The sequence below is a fragment of the Rhinolophus hipposideros genome, assembly GCF_964194185.1.
Source record: "Rhinolophus hipposideros genome assembly, chromosome: 6".
Taxonomy (NCBI): Eukaryota; Metazoa; Chordata; class Mammalia; order Chiroptera; family Rhinolophidae; genus Rhinolophus; species Rhinolophus hipposideros.
This window is the reverse complement of record NC_138052.1, coordinates 74,370,492-74,390,814: the sequence shown is the minus strand read 5'-3', so window position 1 is coordinate 74,390,814 and position 20,323 is coordinate 74,370,492. Positions and strand designations below refer to the sequence as shown.

The 20,323-nt window shown below is 37.1% G+C and overlaps 1 protein-coding gene across 2 annotated transcripts in view; it reads right to left on the bottom strand.

Annotated features, from left to right (window-relative positions):
• PARD3B (par-3 family cell polarity regulator beta) overlaps window positions 1-20,323 on the bottom strand; it is a 973,558-nt gene that overhangs the window by 389,650 nt on the left and 563,585 nt on the right. For both annotated transcript variants that reach the window (XM_081052860.1, XM_081052859.1), the window contains exons 12-13: window positions 8,805-8,975; window positions 4,083-4,215 (exon numbers count right to left, since the gene is read on the bottom strand). In XM_081052860.1, the coding sequence (XP_080908986.1) occupies window positions 4,083-4,215; window positions 8,805-8,975 (304 nt within the window). The remainder of the gene's footprint in view (window positions 1-4,082; window positions 4,216-8,804; window positions 8,976-20,323) is intronic.

The following is a 20,323-nucleotide window of genomic DNA, read 5'->3' as shown; positions in this document are numbered from 1 at the left end:
TTTCATTGAGTGTAAGTCTTGATGGTCTATATATATATATGTGTATGTGTGTGTGTACATATATATAAAATGAATGCTGAACAGTACACACTCTAGTCACTACTCCATTGATGACTAAATGACTCTTATTTTTATCAACATCTTTTATTGTTGTTACTTGATTTATAGAATCCACCCTTCCAGGACCAGATCTGGAGAAAAAAAGGGGCGGGGGAGGTAAAGGAGATTGTGACTTTGAACAAGGGCTCAGCAAGTTATGGCCCTGATCCAAACTGGCCCACCATCTGGTTTTGTACCTAAAATTTCATTGAATGCCCATTCATTTCTGCCCTCTCTATGGCTGCTTTTGCGCCACACTGGCAGAGTTAAGGTGTAGTAACAGAAATTCTATGCCCTGTGAAGCCTAAAATATTTACAGCCCAGCCCTTCACACGCAATGTACGCTGACCCCTGCTTTGGACTATTCTGGTGGACACTAATAGCACTGCATTCATCTTTACATCCCTGATCGTGTATTCTGCACAATGGAGGTATCCAATAAACATCAGTCAAATTGAAAAGTGTAATTCAATTTCTGATCACCACTACAGAGCTAGTGCCTTACATGCTATGGAGGGGTGCATACATGCTGCTTCCCAGGAGGAGACGCGTTAGGAATAATTATACTATTAGATGTCTCGTCAAAGGACCCCAGGGAACACAGATGCAGTGGGACAAACCATAGAACCAAAACATTTGATTTGGGGTAAGGATGAAAATCTTAAAGGAGACCTCAGTGGGTCTCCTAGGCAGACTTGGGGGGCAATGGGTGAATGAGGAAGGGATTTGGGTGCTGTTGACCTGAAAGGGAGCGGAAACAGGGGTAGGGCACAAAAGGGGAGATGAGAGCCATGAAAGGAGAGAGAATAACAAACCAGAGGCAAACTGCCTTAAGGCTATTAGTTGGCCTGGGGTGAGATCTGCCAGCAAGCTTCTTCAGAAAGTACAGTGTTGGTGGACTTCATTACCATTCAAATGCTTAATAGGATTTTACAGTAACCCCTGGGACACAAGCTCCATCCTAATTTCCATCTTGGAGTACCACACTTACTCCACGGAGGGCATTGCTAGCAATTCTACAACACAAATGTCAATTTTATGGCGTTACAATTTCTACAAACATTGGTTCTAAAAATGTCTTTTCTGTGTAACAGCTTGACAGGAATATGTATGCATAAAAAAAAATAACCATGGAATCGTGGGTGGTATGTACTATTATTACAAAAATAGATGGAACACAGCATATCAACATTGAATTTTTAAATATACAAAGGAAAGGAACAAGGGAAGGAAAAAAAAATAATGTTTTGGCTATAACAGTTCCACTCTTCACTAGACATTACATTTTGTCAAGTCAATTTTGTTTTTCTAAAGACACTCCTTAAAATATTTGGTGGCGGCGAGTCAACACTCAGGTTTCATGAGTCTCTTAGTGGCCTATTGCCACCTCACATTTATCTGAGACTCAGGAACTCTCAACGGTCCTCAGAATTTAAAATGTTATTAATATTACAAAGGGGTGACGATCATGATGTTCTTCTCCAGTATCATGTTTATAAATTCTGTTGTTTATATACATTTTGTCTCTAAGTCAATAAGCTTATATGAAAAATAAGAGAACTTTATCTACTGGCCTCTTACAATTAAAATTTAACGAGTCAATACTTTGATAGGTGTAATTATTGTAACTGAGTATTTTAGCATATCCACAAGGAAATAATAACAGTAGATTTTCTCTGTTTTTTAAGAAATAAAGTTTATTGAAGTCACTTCTTGAAAGAACTGGATTTTTTATGTTTATTTTAGAAAACTGAGGTCAGGGAGGGAGGGTAGTAGGTAGCTGATTTGCAGGTTTTTTTTTTTTTTTCATTGGTGTAAAAGTTGTTCTACCTGTCTGTGTCTCAGGAGGAAGAGGATAGACATCTCCCAGTGGTTGTCTGTAGTCACTTGTGTCTAAAATACTCTAGCTGTTCAGTGGCAATACAAACTATGAACAATTCTATTGAAGTCCCAAAGTATTGTTCCATTTTGCTTTTAGCATGTGTTTTGAGTGGACTTCATTATTTAAATATTTTTCTAGGTGTACTCTTATACTTGATATAGTTCTATAGTTTCATTATTTTAGCCTTTGTTATCCTTTCTAGAGATATTGTCAATTTCCTTGAGTATCTCAATGTTCTCTAAAAATATGCTGTGTAATTATCATTTCAGCATTGATATTTTATAGGTAAAGAAAACAAAACATGGTAGAAAGTAATATGCCCAGTGCTCCTTTGGATGTCACTGGTGTAATTTGGAATGAAACCCTGAACGTGGATTGTCAGCAGACCACATGTTGCTTGAGAAATAAATGCCAATCAAATTACATAAAGGCTAGATATTTCAATACAGATGCCAATGTTTTGATCATTATATGTTCATGGTAGAGAGAAGGCTGTTCTAGTCTGTGGAAAACTTGCTGTTTCCACCCCAGATTCTCCTGCTATTGAGATTTAAAGTCTCAGAAGGAGATTTTGCTTTGTTAACAAAATTTTTAATTTTTTTTCTTTTTTTTTAAGAAGAAAAGAAGAGGCATTTCTTTATCTGCTACAAAGTAAAGTCAGCTTCTAGTGGACACTCTTAGTAAGAGGTGAAAGGACTTCAACAATTTCAAGGAACCGGTGTAAGAACCATGCTGTGGTTCAGGGAATGAACTTGAGTCAGAGAGACAGGACTTGAATCTTGTCTCTGCATGGGTCAAGTATACGGTCTTTGGTTAATTTACTTTCTCTGACTTTCTATTTTTTCATCTATAAAATGAGACTAATAATATTACCCACTTTAAGTGTGCATGTAAATTGCTTAACACAGTATCTAACAGATAGTAAACACTTAATAAATAAATGGTCACAGCTGTTGCTATTACTGTCACTAAAATGGAGCAATTCAGAGGGAAAAAACATCGCATTCTGATGAAACAATTTAATCTACAGGAACCTCAGGTTCACAAGTCTGTTCTGATGGAGTAACCTCAGAGTTTAGAAATTGTTCCCACATAGTTAAATTATGATAGTATCTTAAGTGTAAATAAGGGACTGGTTATATTGACACCACCTCTGTTCAATAGGCCACTGGATATGATTCTGTAGCATATTCAGTGACATACTAAGGTGTTCATAATGTATTATTAATTTAAAACACAAGTTCTCAAACATTATGTCTAGTATATTTCCTTTTCATTTCACTTTATATACACATATTCGCATGGAGGAAGGACTTGAAATATAGACATAAAATTTTATTGATTAGTATCTTTGATAGAAGTATGGCTAATATTAAATTTTTTATTGCTTTTCTCTAATTTTTTTTGTAATGAATACGTACTGTTTTTACAATACAAAAATTAAAAGTATTAAAGAAAGGAGATGCAGGGGGAAAAAAAGAATTTTCTTGGTGACCTGAAATACCAATTTTTGGAAAAAAGAAAAGAAAATCCAAGTTTTATACATCTAGAGCTCTACTAGAAATGTGATCCCTATGTAGCAGATGATAAGGGAAAGACAGTTCAGTGAGACCATAACAAGAACATTCCAACTGTCACACAGTTCATGGTACGTACCACACTCATCTTAGAATCTAGCATAAATCTGTGACTCATGTTATGACCGTTTTATGGCTTCACACTAGTCTGCACATTTTTTAAGTTTAGTAGTTATTTATACTTCTTAACTTCCAATATTAAACAGTTGTACAAATATATATAATAACAGTTCGCCCTTTTGTTTCTCCAGGCATGGTTTGTTTTATACATAACCCTCCATGTTTCGGGCATCAAGCATAGAACTGTCACTTCAACTGGAGGCAACGCCAGGAATCTGCTTCACAACTTCTGAGTCAGCTCTCCCACTCCGTTCGTTCTCAGTGTTCATGACTCAGAATAACAAAGTCTGTACTTTGTTTAATTAGCTCCCCTTTGTTCCTTTTTTTTCTTTCTTTCTTTTCAATAAAAACATACTGTGTTTTCTCACACCATTTGCAGTGGATGAAAATGGACAGACCCTTACCTCTCTGTTTGTCTTGTGGACCGTAAGTGCCAAACAGATGCAATGTACTATTTTCATTTCTCCTGGAGGTGGTTACAGCATTTTGACAGTTCTCAAAGCACGGCTTAGAAAATGCCCCGCATTCTGTAGGCTCCTAACGGATAAAAATAAAAATTGTATTTGCTTTTTTAATATGTTCCAACTTGATCACTGGAAGCAAAGTGAAAGAATGATCGATTTATAAATAATCTTTCAAGAGTCTATCACACATAAATCTTCAATTCTGAGAAATCAAAATGGCCCGCTCAGTTAAAATGTCTTCGAATATGAAATAAGATAAAAAAATACTGACAATGTGGTGCTACGGATTAGGAGTGCTGATAGCCAACACAAAAGAGGATTAACTTTATTATTCTTTCCCCCCACTTACAACTGGCTTCTTTCAAATTTTCCTCCATTTGGGAGTACAGCTTGTGGCAGTGTCAACACGAGTATACAGTTCATGCCAAGGGTGTTTCTCTGCCAACCAGCTGGTTTCTCTCTCTCTCTCCCTTGGCTACTAAGTGCATATGCTCTAGGACAAGTCAGAACCCAAGCCAGCTCGCCACTGAAATGCCATGAGTATGTCCCACTGCAGACACTAGGGTTTTTTGGCCAGGAGCTAAAACAAACTGCTGTGACAATGCCAGGCAGTGGTTCTCCTGAGATATTTTTGTCATTTCTGTCATTTTTTTTTCCATATTGCCCCTCCTGTTTTGATTGTGACAGTCTGTAAACAAATTCAGTTTCCTTAAAACCAGAATAACACTCCCACGGGCCATGTTCCACAGGTGCAGGAGAGGGAATAGGAGGGAGCTGATTATAGAGAGCTATTTGTTTAAGAGGATTGGGGCACAGAGAACTGGGTTTTACTATTGCTCGTATTACGTGTCTTGCTAACAGATTTCAAGGAAGGCACTTGGAAGCCATCTCATGGCTGTGCCCTTGACTATTTGTGAGACGAGTATGCCACAAACAAACACTGATCTGATCCCCAAAGCTTTTTCCTTCTTCAAAAAGCATTTGGCTCAAACAATGTATTTGATTTATACTTTCCTCTTTAGTTACAAAACCTCCCCATCCTGCTAGTTAAACAAAATATTGAAAACATTGCACTTATGCATTCTTAATTATTAAAATGTTTTCAGCTGCTGAAGGTCCGTTAGCTTTTTGTCAAGGCTTGTGACACTTTTTCCACACACAGTGTTTCCATACCTTTTGCTTCTATACTGCTAGTTGAACCAAGACTGGTACTCAGGCAAACTATTTTAAAATTAAAGCTGGGGCCCTGGTAGCAGGCAAGGCAGGACTTACCTTGCATGGTCTCGTGCTTTGACTTAACAACAAGAACAAAACATTTTTTCCCCCTGCTTTCCCAGCTCTTTGATAAATGACACAATCGATATCCCAACAAGTGATCAGTAAGCAGCCTAATTAAAGTATTCAGCCTGTAAAATAGAGCTGTCGTGGACCCTTCCATTAGTGTCCCAACCAATAAAAAATATAATGGATTTTAAAACATATTCTGCTTCTACCAAGATGAACTTGCAGTAGGAAAGAAAATGTTTTGGGGAAGGGGGGAAAAAAAAACAGGTCATAACCCATTTTTTAATACCAAGTCTCCAGGCTCAAATAGAATTACAATTGAACCTCAAGCTCATCCTTTGAAAAACATGTTTCTGTTTAAAATGATTTTGATTCAATCAAGGGCTCATTATGTATTCTTCAGGAGGTCCTCATCAAAACTGTTTACGTAGCTTGTACATCTGGGTAATGTGGGAAAATACCCCAACAACTATATATTTTGACTTTTCTTAAGTAGCTTCTTCAATTTTTTTTTTTATATCAATATAAGGTTCAAGTAACTGTTTTGGTATTCTTGCCAAGTCTAACTAATTGATTTGCCTGAATGTATGAGCACTGCTGAGACCTTTTTCTAGGTTACAGATGCTTTTTTATTGTACCTGAGGGTGACTGCTGTTTCACAGGAGAATATACCAAAAACACGAGCACACAACATACGCATTGACAGAGTAAAACACAGATTTGGGAGATCAAATAGCTGCAGATTTTTTTCCTGCAATTTAATAAGGATTAGCTATACATTAAGCTGCTGTCTTTATAAGAAAAAAATGCTCTTTAATCTTCATGGGTACCACAGAGATTCTCAATAGCTGAGAGAGAGTCAAATGCCTGCTTATACCCCCTGGAACGCATGTAAATATTAAGAAAACTAAAAATGGATCTTGTTTAAATGTCCTCATAAAGATTGCTTATTGTCCCATTTCTTATTCCCAATTGATTCCCTAGTGAACTATATTAACAAGACATTTCTGAGGATGCGCAACCAACGGAAACTTTAGTACTTTCTTCTGATGGTATAACTGTCAACCCACTTCAGAGTAGGAGAATTAAAATGAAAAAATCTGTAATAAAGGAGAATGAAAATGATAAAATGTCTCAACTAGATGAGCCAAAATAGAGAACTCTTACCCACTAAGCATTTATATGTTTTAGAGAAAGACAGGAAATTAGGGAAGATGAGAGGTAGGGGGCTAACCAACTCTTAACGACCATATTCATTTTTTTTTTTTTTTTTACTGAACAGGTATGGTACTCTATAGTAGTGTCCTCCAGACTTCTCTCTTAGTTGAGGTATCTTTGTTCCAGTAAATCTAAGTGACACTGAATACATAGATGCACAGACAGGCCATCCTCTACACCCATCTCCCTACACCCATCTCTCTACACGCATCTCCCTACACCCATCTCCCTACACCCATCTCTCTACACGCATCTCCAACGACTGGGTACCATGAAGTCCTACGGCTCTGGAGTAAGAACCAAATTAAACCAGAAAGGAATCAATTCCTTCACGGATGGAAGCAATAAATAAAGGTTTTATAACTACTATGTACATAAGTAAAATCTGTTAAATATTCATGGAAGCCTCTCTGTCACTTAAGCAGACACAAATGTTGAAATAGAGTTGGCTCATTATATATAGTCTCCAGTAATTGGCCAATTTACATTTATTTAACATTTACAAGGTTATGTATAGAAGAGTAAAAAGGTGCAGTTACTCCTTTCCAGTAGCTGATAATATAACAAAGTAAGATGCAGTTTATATTTACTATTGTAGCTTACCCTCTCAGATGAAGTAGGTCTCAGATGCAACTTTTATTCATTCATTCAGCAATATTTATGAAGTGTGTATGATTTGCTGGGAAATGAGGATATATTAAGGGGCAAAACAGACGACAGTATCTGTCCTCTACAAGTACCCAGTACTCAACAATGTATGTCGTTACATAGCCAAAAAAATGACCAGCCTAGGATTTTAACTCAAATAATCCAAAATTCTAAAGCCCCTGCTTTAACAACTATGAGCCCCAACTACCTTCTTTTTAAATCTATTTTTTTATTAAATATATTGGGGCGACATTGCTTAATAAAATTATATAGGTTTCAAGTGTACATTTCTATAATATATCGTCCATATATTGCATTGTGTGTTCACTACCCAAAGTCAAATCTCCTTCCGTCACCACATATTTGACCCTCTTTACCCTCTTCTACCTTTCTCCCTCCTCCTTACCCTCTAATAATAACCGCTAAACTGTTGTCTGTGAGTATGATTTTTTGTTTGTCTTGTTCATTTTTTGCTTTCCTTAACTACTTTCTACTCTTGATAATTTGAAAACACTTATATTCTTTTAATTTTTAAGTTGAACTTATTAAAATCAATATTTTATATTAGCATCTTTTTAACAGTATTCTATTTTAACTTTGCATATTATTGTATCACACAAACATTTGTCCTTAGAAAATATATGTATGATTTGTTGATATTTTTATTAACTCTTAACTACTACCAAATTTTTTCTTCTTGTCTTTTCTTAAAACAATTTTTAGGAATGTTTAATAGTTATTCTTCAGGTATAAGAGAAAATAATGTTGATGTAACTGTATAATATAATTATATAATTGTGTAGTATAATAATATGATTACATAATATAAATACAATAATTATAAGGGAAATGTTTATGGATATTAGCATTCAAGAATATTTTATGCTTATACTTCATGTGTAAGTAAAAATATTCCTTACATTAAAAATATCTATAAAGAAATCATGATAAAAGATTTCAAGAATATTTAATTTAAAACATGCATTGTTTTAAGCAGCTTGCTTAACAGATCAAATTTTAAATTAGTTACGTCTCAGTTCTATACTATCCATGTGTATGTTATAGGGGGAGTCTAGACATCTGACTACATTATAACAATCTTCACATTGAGAATTATACATACCTGATGGAGAATTTTCTAAGGTAGAGATACTATTAGCACGTCACTCAAAAAGTATAGAAAAATGTTACATACTTTAATAATATATTATATGAATAAAGCCTTATTCATAAAGTCCAGAGCTTTAGGAATTTCTGGGAGAAAAAAACTGGAAAATATGGACCTGTTACATTTGATAAATTACTTACTTTATATGCACATTTTTACACCTTCTAGTTATGCCTAAAATATACAACCACCTGTTCACCACATAAATCCATCAGAGCCTTTCTGAGGCACATTTTTCCAATTTTAGAATCAGTATGAGTCTAGCTACCATACTAGCGATGGAAGTTTGCATATTCAGGTGGCCATTTGGGGAATTTGCTGAGGGAAATAAAGATTTGCATCACCTCCATCGGTCTCTCTGGCCTCCTCAGAATCACCAACTGGATCATCCCTCGTATGTTTCCTTCCATGGACATCGATCGCCTAAGTGTTTCCATAGCTTCGTGGTTGGACTTTCCCAAAAGAGATTCCCCATTAACTGCAATCAGCTGGTCATTCATTCGCAGACGACCATCCTAGGGCAGAGGAAAGAAAAACAGTATTAAGTAAAGAAATGAATGATGATGACAGCTGGCTTTTTAAATATGAAAAAAAAAATTCAGCTATTAGGAATAATTTATTTTCTATGGAAGAGAAAGGTTCTGGAGCTTATCAAATAGTCACAAACATGAACAATAATGAATTTTGTGAAAGTGTTTTTTAGACATCTTAAAGTCCTGAGATGCAATAATTTAGACATTTGCAAACATCTCTTACCTAAATCTTTGGCAAGTATGCTAACCTGGTCTAATTCTGCCATTTGTTCTGACAGGGGCATGTTGTTGACTTAAGGAAAGAGGTCTAGGAAACAAAAGGAAGTGGTCATATTGCTTGAAACAAGGATTTGCATTTTCAGGCTCACAGAGACATCATGCTTAAATATTGTGTGCTTGACAGTAGCATGTCTCCTGATATCGTTGCTAGCTCTACTGAACAGTGCTGAAAAAAAAATTCTCATGTAATTTTCTCTAACACAACCAAAAAGTTGTTAGTCTGCTAGTCTGCAAAAGAATACAGAGGTGGGTAGTGAAGGACCAATTTGCTATGATGTCTTCTGGCAGAAAAGCTTGAGAAAGGGGATTGTCAAGCTTTTTGCAAGAAGGTTCTGACTGATGAGTCCTTTTACCCAGCATCTCCAGGAGGGAACAGAACCTCAGGATGTAGATAGGCAGCCCAGACTCTGGTCTAACTCAATTCTAGACACCAGTCATTTTCAGCTAGAAGTCTCTCACATGTGAGCAGTAGCTAACAAACTGGGATACCAGCTCTGCTGACAAAAGAACTTAAGGGGACCGTGGTGCATCTCCCCAACAGGCAGCCTGGAGGAAAAAATGCTTAAAATGTAGACACTTATATTAGGGACATTATGTCTAATACCTGTTTCACACTAGCATAGAAAGTTCTTGCTATGAGACACCGAGGCACTTTTAGAAATGTTATGATATAGCTGCTGCTAATAAATTTAAGAAAAATAACAGTAGGAATGTATAACAACTTACCTTCCCAGAGATTTTTTTTCCCTTAATTATCTCAAGTGATTTTCACAAAACTCAAGAAGTAGATTAATGTTTTTATTGGCATATTTACAGATAAGGAAACTGAGGCAGGGAAGTAATGTAACTTGCCCTAGGTCACAAAAGCAAGTCAGAGACAGACCAACTCAAATTCAGGTTTCTTGTCTCTTCAGTCTTTCTACTACAGCTCTCTGTTACTCCTCTCTAGACTACAACTGTGCAACACTAAACTAGGGAAAGGGAAATATTAAACAGTCTTTGCGGTTACAAATATCTGGGATCCATGCTCAAGTCAACGGAATGAAATGCAAAAGAAAAACTTCCTCAAGAAAGGAGAAAACCAGACAATGCACAATAGGACCAACCTGATAGCTCTGGGAGAGAAATCATGTGGACAAGTTGATAAGCTTTGACTAATGTAGTAGCAGACGGTCAGAGGAAGTTCCTCTGCTGACAGCGGAGAAAGGGTGAGTGGTGAAAGCTGCTCTGGATGGTTAATGCCCTCATGGAGACGCAGTGCGCATGCCGCCTGCTGGACAGGGTGGTGGCCACATAGGAGTGCGGAAGCCGCCCAAAGGAGCACACGCCCACCCGAAGACTGAGATGGCAAGGCAATGGGATCGATAGAGAAGGCTGTAAAATCAGAGCTGTGCAATGTCTGAGTCGACTGCTTCAACGGACCATAATGTCCTCCTCTCCCTTCTTCTTGTTTTCCCACTCCACTTAACCTTTACCCTAATTTAGAGCAAATCTGGAAGTGAGATGTACAGGAAAGACCAAAGAAAGAAAGAACTCTCTTACAATATTATTGACTATATTCCCTACAATATTGTAATAAATATGGAGAGTGCCAGGTGGGTACTAGGCTTACCAGGGATCACTTTGTAAATTATATAAATGTCTGACCCCCATGCTGTACCTCTGAAAATATAAAATACTGATTGTCAATTGTAATTGAAAAAAATAACACTAAGAAAAAGAGAAAGAAATCTATTTCTGTTATCTAATTTTGAGTGAGGCACATAAAAGAATAAGATTAATTTTACTGGAAATGGGAGTAAAACAAAAACAATCTTAATGGTTTAGTCCCATGAAGTGAGACTCAACTTGAGAAATTATTCTACATGCATTTTGGCATTTAATGGAAGGAGGACTATTGGCTGAATCTTGAGAAGGAGGTTAGGAGGGTCATGAAAAATCTTTTTACGACGACAGGAGGCAGATATGTGGTATTTAAAGTGGAGGAGGAAGCAGGAGTTGGATCAAGATCCTAGCTCTGTTCCCAGGAAATGAGGTCTAATGCCGGATCTGTAGAGGCCTAGTCTTGTCCTCTGTAACAGGAAGAAGATAAAGATTGAAACATTATGAATATCTCTACAATGCAGGGAATGAAATCTGAGCGAGATCCCACCTGGTAACCTCTCGTGAACCTTCTCTATGATGTATGGGACAAGGTCTGTGTGAAGAGAAAACTAAGAGATAGATAGATGTAAGAACATTTCTTTTGGTGAAATAATCTCTTACTAACAAGTATTAAACACACACTCTTATTTTCAGCTCTATTTCGAGTCTCAAGCATGCAGAGCTACACTGAAACAGAACACGTTTGCTCTGTCCACGTCCCAAACAAAAAGGCAGGTCAGGCCACCACAGGGCAGCTGGGATTTTATTTTTATTTTTATTAGGAGACATTCACATTCATTACAAGCATCACCAAAGAGCTGTGGGCGTGATAAAAATCCACACACACTCATTGCCAGGCTTGGCTGGTCTGTTGCTATTGGTGTATGCTTTTTTCTTTGTAAGATAAATGACGGGTAATTCCAATAATGGTGATGCCAGTAAGCACCATGCTGTTCTAACGTTTAGAATATAATCACAGAATTTAGAGCTGGAAGGGTCCTTAGCGGTCATCTTGTCCAACCTCTTGTGTGTATGGATAAATAATGTGATCCCCAAAGAGGATGGGAAGCCATTTATTGAACTCTTCTTAAGAGAAGCCACTTCCACCTCCATTAGAACTTGCTCAGTTAAGGTCAGAGCCGGATCAGAATAACCCAAGTCCTGACTTCTCAGCATTCCCGATTCACTGACCATTGTGTCTTCTATGTAGAAGGCAATGACTAGTCTCTAAAGGAGTAATGCTTCAAGAAAAAGGCCTTGCAAAAACAGAGAGGACAGTATGTTACCAGGTATTTCCTGGACAAGAACCCTGTACAAAAGCCAGTCAGATGGCAAAAGATGTAAGATTAGAGATTGTGCTAAGGGATGGCAAGAGCCAGGAAGCAAACTAGAAGATGGAGAAAAAAAACCGTCTACCTATCTAGCTACATATATCCTGGGGGGTGCCAAAAAAATGTATACATACGACTTGTATTCATCTTTTGTTATTGGTATATATTGAGTATTATAATTTTTTTTTGAGGTTTATTGGGGTGACAATGGTTAGTCAAGTTACATAGGTTTCAAGAGTACAATTTTTTCCTTTCTTAAAATGTGTGTACATTTTTGGGCACCCTCTGTATATGCATAGCCAGATCTAGTCTTGATCTAAAATGAAGTTGATTCAATGCAGAGCTCATTACTCAACATCAGCAAACAGTCCTCAAAATTGTATATGTCTATTCCGCTTTGGAATAATTTTAACAAGAAAAGCAGTTGTTTTACAGTTTTAGTTTTTCTATTGATATTATGTTTGAGTAAATACTTAGGCATGAGAATGCTAACTCTCATCAACTGATTTTATATAAGTGAATTTGACTATGCAGGGCGATTACTCAGTCATCTTAGGATATTTATTCCATTATAATATGGGCCATGCTTACATTTGCTGAAGAAAAAAAAATCCCTTTCTGCCATAGACTGAATGTTTGTATCTCCTCTCACCCCCAAATTCATTATGTTGAAATCCACATGTCCAAGATGAGGTGATTAGGAGGTGGGGCCTTTGGGAGGTGATTAGGTCATGAGAATGGACCCCTCATGATTGAGATCAGTGCACTTATGAAAGCGGCCTGAGAGAGAGGCCCCTGACTCCCTCTGCCATGTGAGGGACAGCAAGAAGATGCCTATCTTATCAGTCTATCAACCCAAAGGGGGCTCTTACCAGGTAGTAAGTCTGCTGATGCCTTGATCTTACACCTCAGCCTCCAGAACTGTGAGAAATAAATTCCTGTTGTTTCTAAGCCATCCAGTCTAGGGTATTTTGTTATAGCAGCCTGAACACTTTAAGTCACTTTCCTTCCTATTTTACTGCCATCAGACCCCTAACCAAAAAGACAACAACTACATGCCTCACCTCTGGCAACCCCATAACCAACTCTATCCATCCTGAAGCTTGGAGGGAGAAAAGGAAGTTCTCAGAGAGGAAGAAAAACGGAGGAAAGAGAGCAAAGTAAAGATAAGAAGTAACTTCCTCAGGGCACTTCAGGATAAATGAAGACTTGTGTGAGATTTAGGTCTTCTCCATGTCCTGGGATGGTTTCAAATCTCATCAGCCCAAAACGGGTTCTAATGCAGGAGGAAGAGGAGACAAGATGCTTGAGTATTACATCTCCCTTTTACTGAACACCTAATACAGCCCAGTCATTGTGAAGATGTTCTCTAAGTCATTTCTCACAACTCTGTGATATGAATACTACCCTCCGCTATTGAAGATAAGTAAAACAGGACGCTTGGAGAAATTAGTGACTTGCCAAAGGGTACTGACAGGACCAGGTCTTCATGTGTCTGAGTCAGGTGTGCACCTGTTATACCGTGCTGCTTCTAAATCGGAGTTATAGAGATGACTAAAGGAACTACAATTATTAAGGAATTTCTACTTCGTTTAGTCATTGTGCTAAACCCTTTACACGCACTGGACAATTTAATCCTTCCAAAAAATCCTGTACATTTGGGACTATCGTCCCCATTTATAAAAGACAGAACCAAGGACTGGGCCAGTTCAGTGCATTACTAAAGGTCACACTTCTAAAAGCAGTTTTGAACTAGGTCTGGGTCACTCTGAAGTCCATGTTTTCACCCCCTTTGCTAGTGATTCTTGTCCTGGATGGGCTCGTTAGACTCCTTTAAGACTCTAATAAAAGATACAGATTCTCACTTCTTAAACGTAAATATTTACACAATCTTTTCCCCACAGCTGCACATTTGGACCCGATACGTCTTTGTAGTGGGTGGCAGTCAGCAAGATGTTTCATGTGCCCACTGGAAGCACATCTGTGGTTTCGAGGGGGTCCAGTGACTGTGTAGTTCAGCCCCCACTGTATTCAGTGGCGCCTGAGTGCTACCCCTGCCATGATTACTGGTGAAATTGCAGGTCTTACTCCACCTCTTTGGGCCAATTTCTTGTGAGACCCCTTTACCTCTAAAGTTCTCATAAACACAGAGGGGAGAATAAGAAAGCCATGGTGAAGAACTACACTCTGCAAAACATGAGACAAGCATGAGAGAGCGGGCTGGCTTTCCCAGGGGCAGCTGGCTGGGGCCCAAAGCCAGTCCGCATTAGGCCATGGTGTTGAGAGGATTAATCTTGACCAGATGTCAGCTCCTGCCTCCGCATGTTTCTAAAGGGGCCCTTGGTAAAGGCTTCTGGGTTATTATCAACACCCAGAAACCAAACCCCAAAGCCTGACTTCAGATTGCAGAACAGGATTTCTCTAGAGTGGGGCAGGACTCCAGATAGGATGGCACTTGATTGAGGGAGAAGACTGTTCTGAACAAAGCCTCCTCAAGGCCCTAAAATCACCCCAGGACAACATCTGCCTACTGTGTTTTTGAACAAAACAGAAAGAAAAAAAATTCCAACCTAGAGAAGAACCTTGCATTCCAGACTGAAATCATTTAACTTCATTAAAAAACAGCAACAATGAAAGGAACAGAATAAATCAAGATTTTAAAGTATAGTTTTTAAAACAAAGAAAGGGGGTAAAGAAACTTAGTAAGACTGGAAACATGTACATTTTTGTCTTGAAGAGTACCTACCTGTATTAGTCAATGTTTTACGTCATTTGTGCTAACACAATACAAACCAATACAAATGGGGTATTGTTCCCCAATCAGAGCTCCATTTTCTAGGCACAATGAATTGCATGCTGATGTTTACACCAGGGTGCTTTGCTCCGTACTCTTCCTTCTGTCCAAAATATCCTTTATATTCCTACTCACCTGTTGAATATCTATTTATCCTTCATAATAAGGCTCAGAAACTGCCTTTCATTCATAGTTTTCTCTACCGGCACAATTAATTGCTCCAGCATCTCAACACCCATGATACTTGTGTATGTGCCTACCATAACCCTTATCATCCTACTACCTCCCTAGATTATGGAATGAGTCATCCTCATGTTTTTTATCTCTAGTCCATTATATATTACGTAACTCACTGCAGCTGTTCAAAAATGTTTGCTCAATTGAGCAACTTGAAAAATACTTCACTTAGGTGCCCTGGGCCGGGTGTAAGGTTCAACTACAATCGACAAACTGTTTAATTTACAAACTGTCACTATCAGAGATGGTGAATCTGGGCTGGCTCGATACACCAGCACATGTTCAGAGAACATGTATAATTCTAAAAGCGAAGCTTAATTGCTGTCTTTGAACTGGCTCAATGTCCTGTTGTTGAGCTACTGTAAAATTTAAAATTTATTTATCAAATTCAGTTATTGTCTTAAGAGCCTCATTCCATGTCTATGTAGCAAACCAGTGAAGTTCCAGCAACATGTCATTTACTGAGCACCTGTGGCATGTGAGACATTTTTTAAAAGATCACTGAAGAGCAATTTTTATAGCCCTGGCATATGTATAAAACCGTTCTGATATAATGTCTTCAAAATGTATTATAATTCTTTCCATTGTACACACCTCCTGGAAAAATAATGGGCATAAATAAATACACGGTAACTTATAGCCTTTATTATAGTCACTACTAACTCTTATAATTTCCTCAGCAAGGAAGTTTCTGAAGCACTGATTAGTGTCATCACAAATATTCATTGGCCTATTATGCAGTAACAGCATTCTGTCTTGTTTTACACTTTTTCTGTCTTCTGTCACTTCAGTTTCCTCTTCATCCCTTCCTATCTCCTTCCTGGTTTTCTGTTTTTTGTTTACTTTGGCCTAGAAAACTGGATAATAAAAAGCTTACTAAGGCATATGTGTTACATATGATTAAAGAAGATTCTGCAAGAATGCCTAACTGGATTAGCATTTCAGAGGCCTCCTCAAACTACTGAAAATTATCTTATTTACTTTTAAAAAATACACTTTGCTCTTGTTTCTACTATGCTTGCTAAAAGTATGGTCAGTAGAAAAAATGGGCCCAAAGCAGAGCGTCTACAACAAAACTCTGAGCACATTATAAACTCCTATAAATACCTATGATGAAGGTGAATATAGCTTTTCACGTGAAAGGTACTGTTTTCAGAGTCAAAGTATCATCATCATGGAATATCAATCTTTGCAGATTATAATATCCTTCTTGATTAGGTCTACCAACTCTTATATTTTTTCCAAACCTACTTGAACAATCATGGAGTCCAAAATATACATCAAAATTGATGTAGTATCCCAAATTTCATCCAGCATCGTATAAATTTATTTCTTATTTGCATTTCCATGCATGAAATAACAATGTAAAAGTGATAAATATTGGCAAGAAAAGTAAACATTGATGCTAGTGTTGTGGGATTTGAAAAATAATGTGATATCATTATAAAATAGTTACTATTGCAGAAAATTCACATAGTCAGGATTCTCATTTATGTATTAATATACACTAACAGTTGTGGCTTTTTTACAAAAGGAAATTGGTTAAAAATAATTCGTATAACATAATTGATAAATATTTTTCTCATGTTTAAGTTAGTAATTTCATTGTTTTAAGGTAAAATTCTTAATGGGTAAATAGTGATTGTGAATCTTTCCAGGCAAAATTCCTGCTTTCAGTTGTCCATAAAATGTATAATTTTTTGTGTGATTTGTGTGAAATGTTAGAGTTTGCCTTCTAACAGTTGAGGATTTGCAATTGAGCTATTTGCACAGTCAGACTCTATGGTCCTTTTGTCAAAGGTAAAAACCTGCAAGACATGACTACTGGTAATGACCTTTATGGTTCTCCACCAATAGAAAACATTATCAATTTTAAGGAAAATGAATAGTTGAAGAAATCATTTAACATTAGTTTTCCTTAAAAAGCTATCCCTTTTATCTTCCTTTGAATTCATTAATTATACATCTGTCACATGATTTATAGATACCAGCAGAGATGGAGGTGGAAATTACTCATGCTGGGAACTCCTACTGAACTCCTGTTAAGAGCTTGGATGCTATGTATTAGATGTTCCTTACTACAAAGAGACATGGAGATTCAGAATCAAGCACCATGTTCCCAGAAATTCTAGAACTGTGTATATAGTCTCTCCAAATATTTATATTTTAGTCATTTTAAAAATAGGGGGATTCCTTGTATCAGACAAAACTTTTTCTTTTACCAATTACTGAATAGTGTAGATTATGAAATTCTGCATCTTTCAGGGGGAAGTATTCCAAATTTCCTAAGTACACAGGAATCAAATCACTTAAATTATGTCTATTTCATATTCTGAATGCATGCCATTAGCTATGTCAGGTATTTTTTTCCCCATTTAATCTCATCATCAAGCAGTATTTATTAAGCACAAACCTGGCTAATTAATTTTCTAGAGAATAACAGGTATTCTTAAATTCTATTTAAGAGCCCTTAAATAATCCACCTGATACGTGACAGTTTTTTCCCTTAGCAATAATTGTCTTTAAATTTTACTTTTTACCTTATTATTTCAAGATTTCCATAGGACACATTCCAGTCCCAATGTCAGTATATTCAAATAATAATAATAAAAAAGACATCTTGTAGAATTAGTAAAACAGACTCCAGGAGATTTCTAGTCTTACAACAGCATGTTAATAGTCTATCTCAATTTTTAAAACTATCACTAGTTTGGTTATATAGTTTTTTCTGAAAGTGATACATGTTTAAGTTTAAAAAAATAAACAATTAAATTAGTATAATCAATAGATGTAAAAATGCATTTTCTTCCCCCCAAATTCAGTTAATACAGTACATCAAAAGCAAAGCAAAGAAAGCCAATGATCTTAGAATTCAAAATGTTTAGCACATATGGATGAAGATACCTGTCTTCAAACTGATCATTAAGACTTTGTGCTTCCCCAGAGAAAAGGAAAAGATAATTTTCAAGTGGATTTTGGGAAAAGAGAATTTTTTTCTGGAGGTGTTTTTTTTTTTATCAGCAATAAAGACAATGTTTCTTTTCACTTAACAGTAACAATGCCACATTCGCTTTAAATTCCAATCACAGAAGTGAAATTTTAGAAAAGCTTCTTCATGAACATTCTAATTTCATTCTAGTCATAGTCTTTAGGTCATGAGAAGTTAACATATATACTTCTATCTAGCATACTTTGGTTCTGGAAGCAATTACACCATACTTCAGGGGGAAATGCCCAGGAAGAAAGAAGTAACTAGAGACATCCAGTAATGCATGTTATTGTTTAAGCATATTAGTATTAATACTCTAAGTTGTCTTTGGCTGTTATGGGCAATGGTTACTTCGTACATTGCAAAGCAAGCTCAGGGGGCTGCTTCAGAGAGGACCACAGAGAACTCTATATGTAAAGTGGGCTGAAATAGCAAATGTTGTATCTTGCCACTAGCAGGGAAGAGTTTCTGGGCTTTACTTCTTAATAGGCAGACTGGAATTTAAATATTTAAGCATTCGGATAATTATGAATAGAGTGAGAATATTGTTTTGTTTGTTGAGTGAGTAATTCACTTCTAAGATGGAATTCCAGGGTAGCTGGATGCTCTTATTTTCAAAATAGAGATTTACATCTCTATTAGAAATGACTCAAATAAGAGATGAAATGATAGAAAGTAGTAGCCTGAAAGGGAAGGGGGGGAGGAAAGAGGCCCTCAATTACAGTCACAGTCATTCAGGGGATTTTACATCTGGCAAGAAGTAGCCTATCTTTGTTTACACCAACGGAAGCCCCCAGGAGAATATAGCACACAGAATCCACAGGAAGAATGTGGTCATACTTTTCAAAGTAGTTTAGGTTTCAAAAATCCACCTTCCCTAAAGGGAAAAACACCTCGAGAACCAATTAGTCGTATGAAGAGCCAGGAGAAAAAGACTGTGCTCTGGCAGAAAGATGATTCTGTTGATTTCAGGTAAAAACCAGGGCCAGATGCTAAAGCGAATGTTTCCCATGCTTATCTCCCTTTTGCCCCAGGGACATGCAGTCTGTTACATTTGTATTTTCTGAACAGGGACAGGAACAAAGTCTCAAAACAATTTTTGTAAAACATAAGCCTGAATCACAGAACAGGTGGCAATTTTCTGAGGAGTGACAGTGGATGATTGGAACAAGAGAAGGAGAACAGAATAATTCTTTCTTTCTTTTATTCCTAGTTAATCACATTTCTTGTGAGCAGCACTTTGGCCTCTATATACTGTAAACAGTAAACAAGACAAATGGATACTAAACATTCTCAATAAGGTTCAATTCATGACTGATGCCTCTTACTGTTTAAGATCAGCTATAAATATGCTGTCCAGTGGTTTTTAATGGTGTGATTGTCTGACTCAGCAGACCAGTGTCAGGAAAGGAATTTACATAAATGGAAAGAGAAATCTTTCTGCAAGAAACAATACGGTTAGAAACTGCTTACGTAAGGAGATGCTCACTTTCACACACATGGATATACATATTAAGCCAGCTCTCCAATGTCTGCTTGAGCTTAAGTTATTGCCTATAAAAGAGCTAAGATGTTTGCTTTTAATTTCCAAAAACTCATTTCAGTTTCAATTTTACTTGGAATAAATTCTGCAAACAGAACTGTCATGAGGAATAAGAATAATATCAAGCTCGTGGCCACAATCACCCAGCCTCATCCTCAAACACAGCACATGCTTAGGTGGCTTGTTTAAGAATGACAAACATGATACAAGATAATTCCAGGGCACGAGTTCTTGATGTCCGGGAATGTAAATGGATCAGATGATAGAGCCTTCATTGCAGGGCAGCAAAGCACCTGGTTGAAGTCAGACTGCTTGGATTCAAATCGTCATTTAAGCAATTTCTGGCTATGTGACCATAGGCACATAGGTACCCTGTGGAGAGGCACTGGCCGCCAGAATCTGCAATTGCCCTATGATGCAGTGGCATGATAATCCAGCATGAATGTAAAGAGTAAAACTAGAGAAGCCATCTCAGATACTTTTCATGCTGCCCGGCATACATTTGCACTAAGA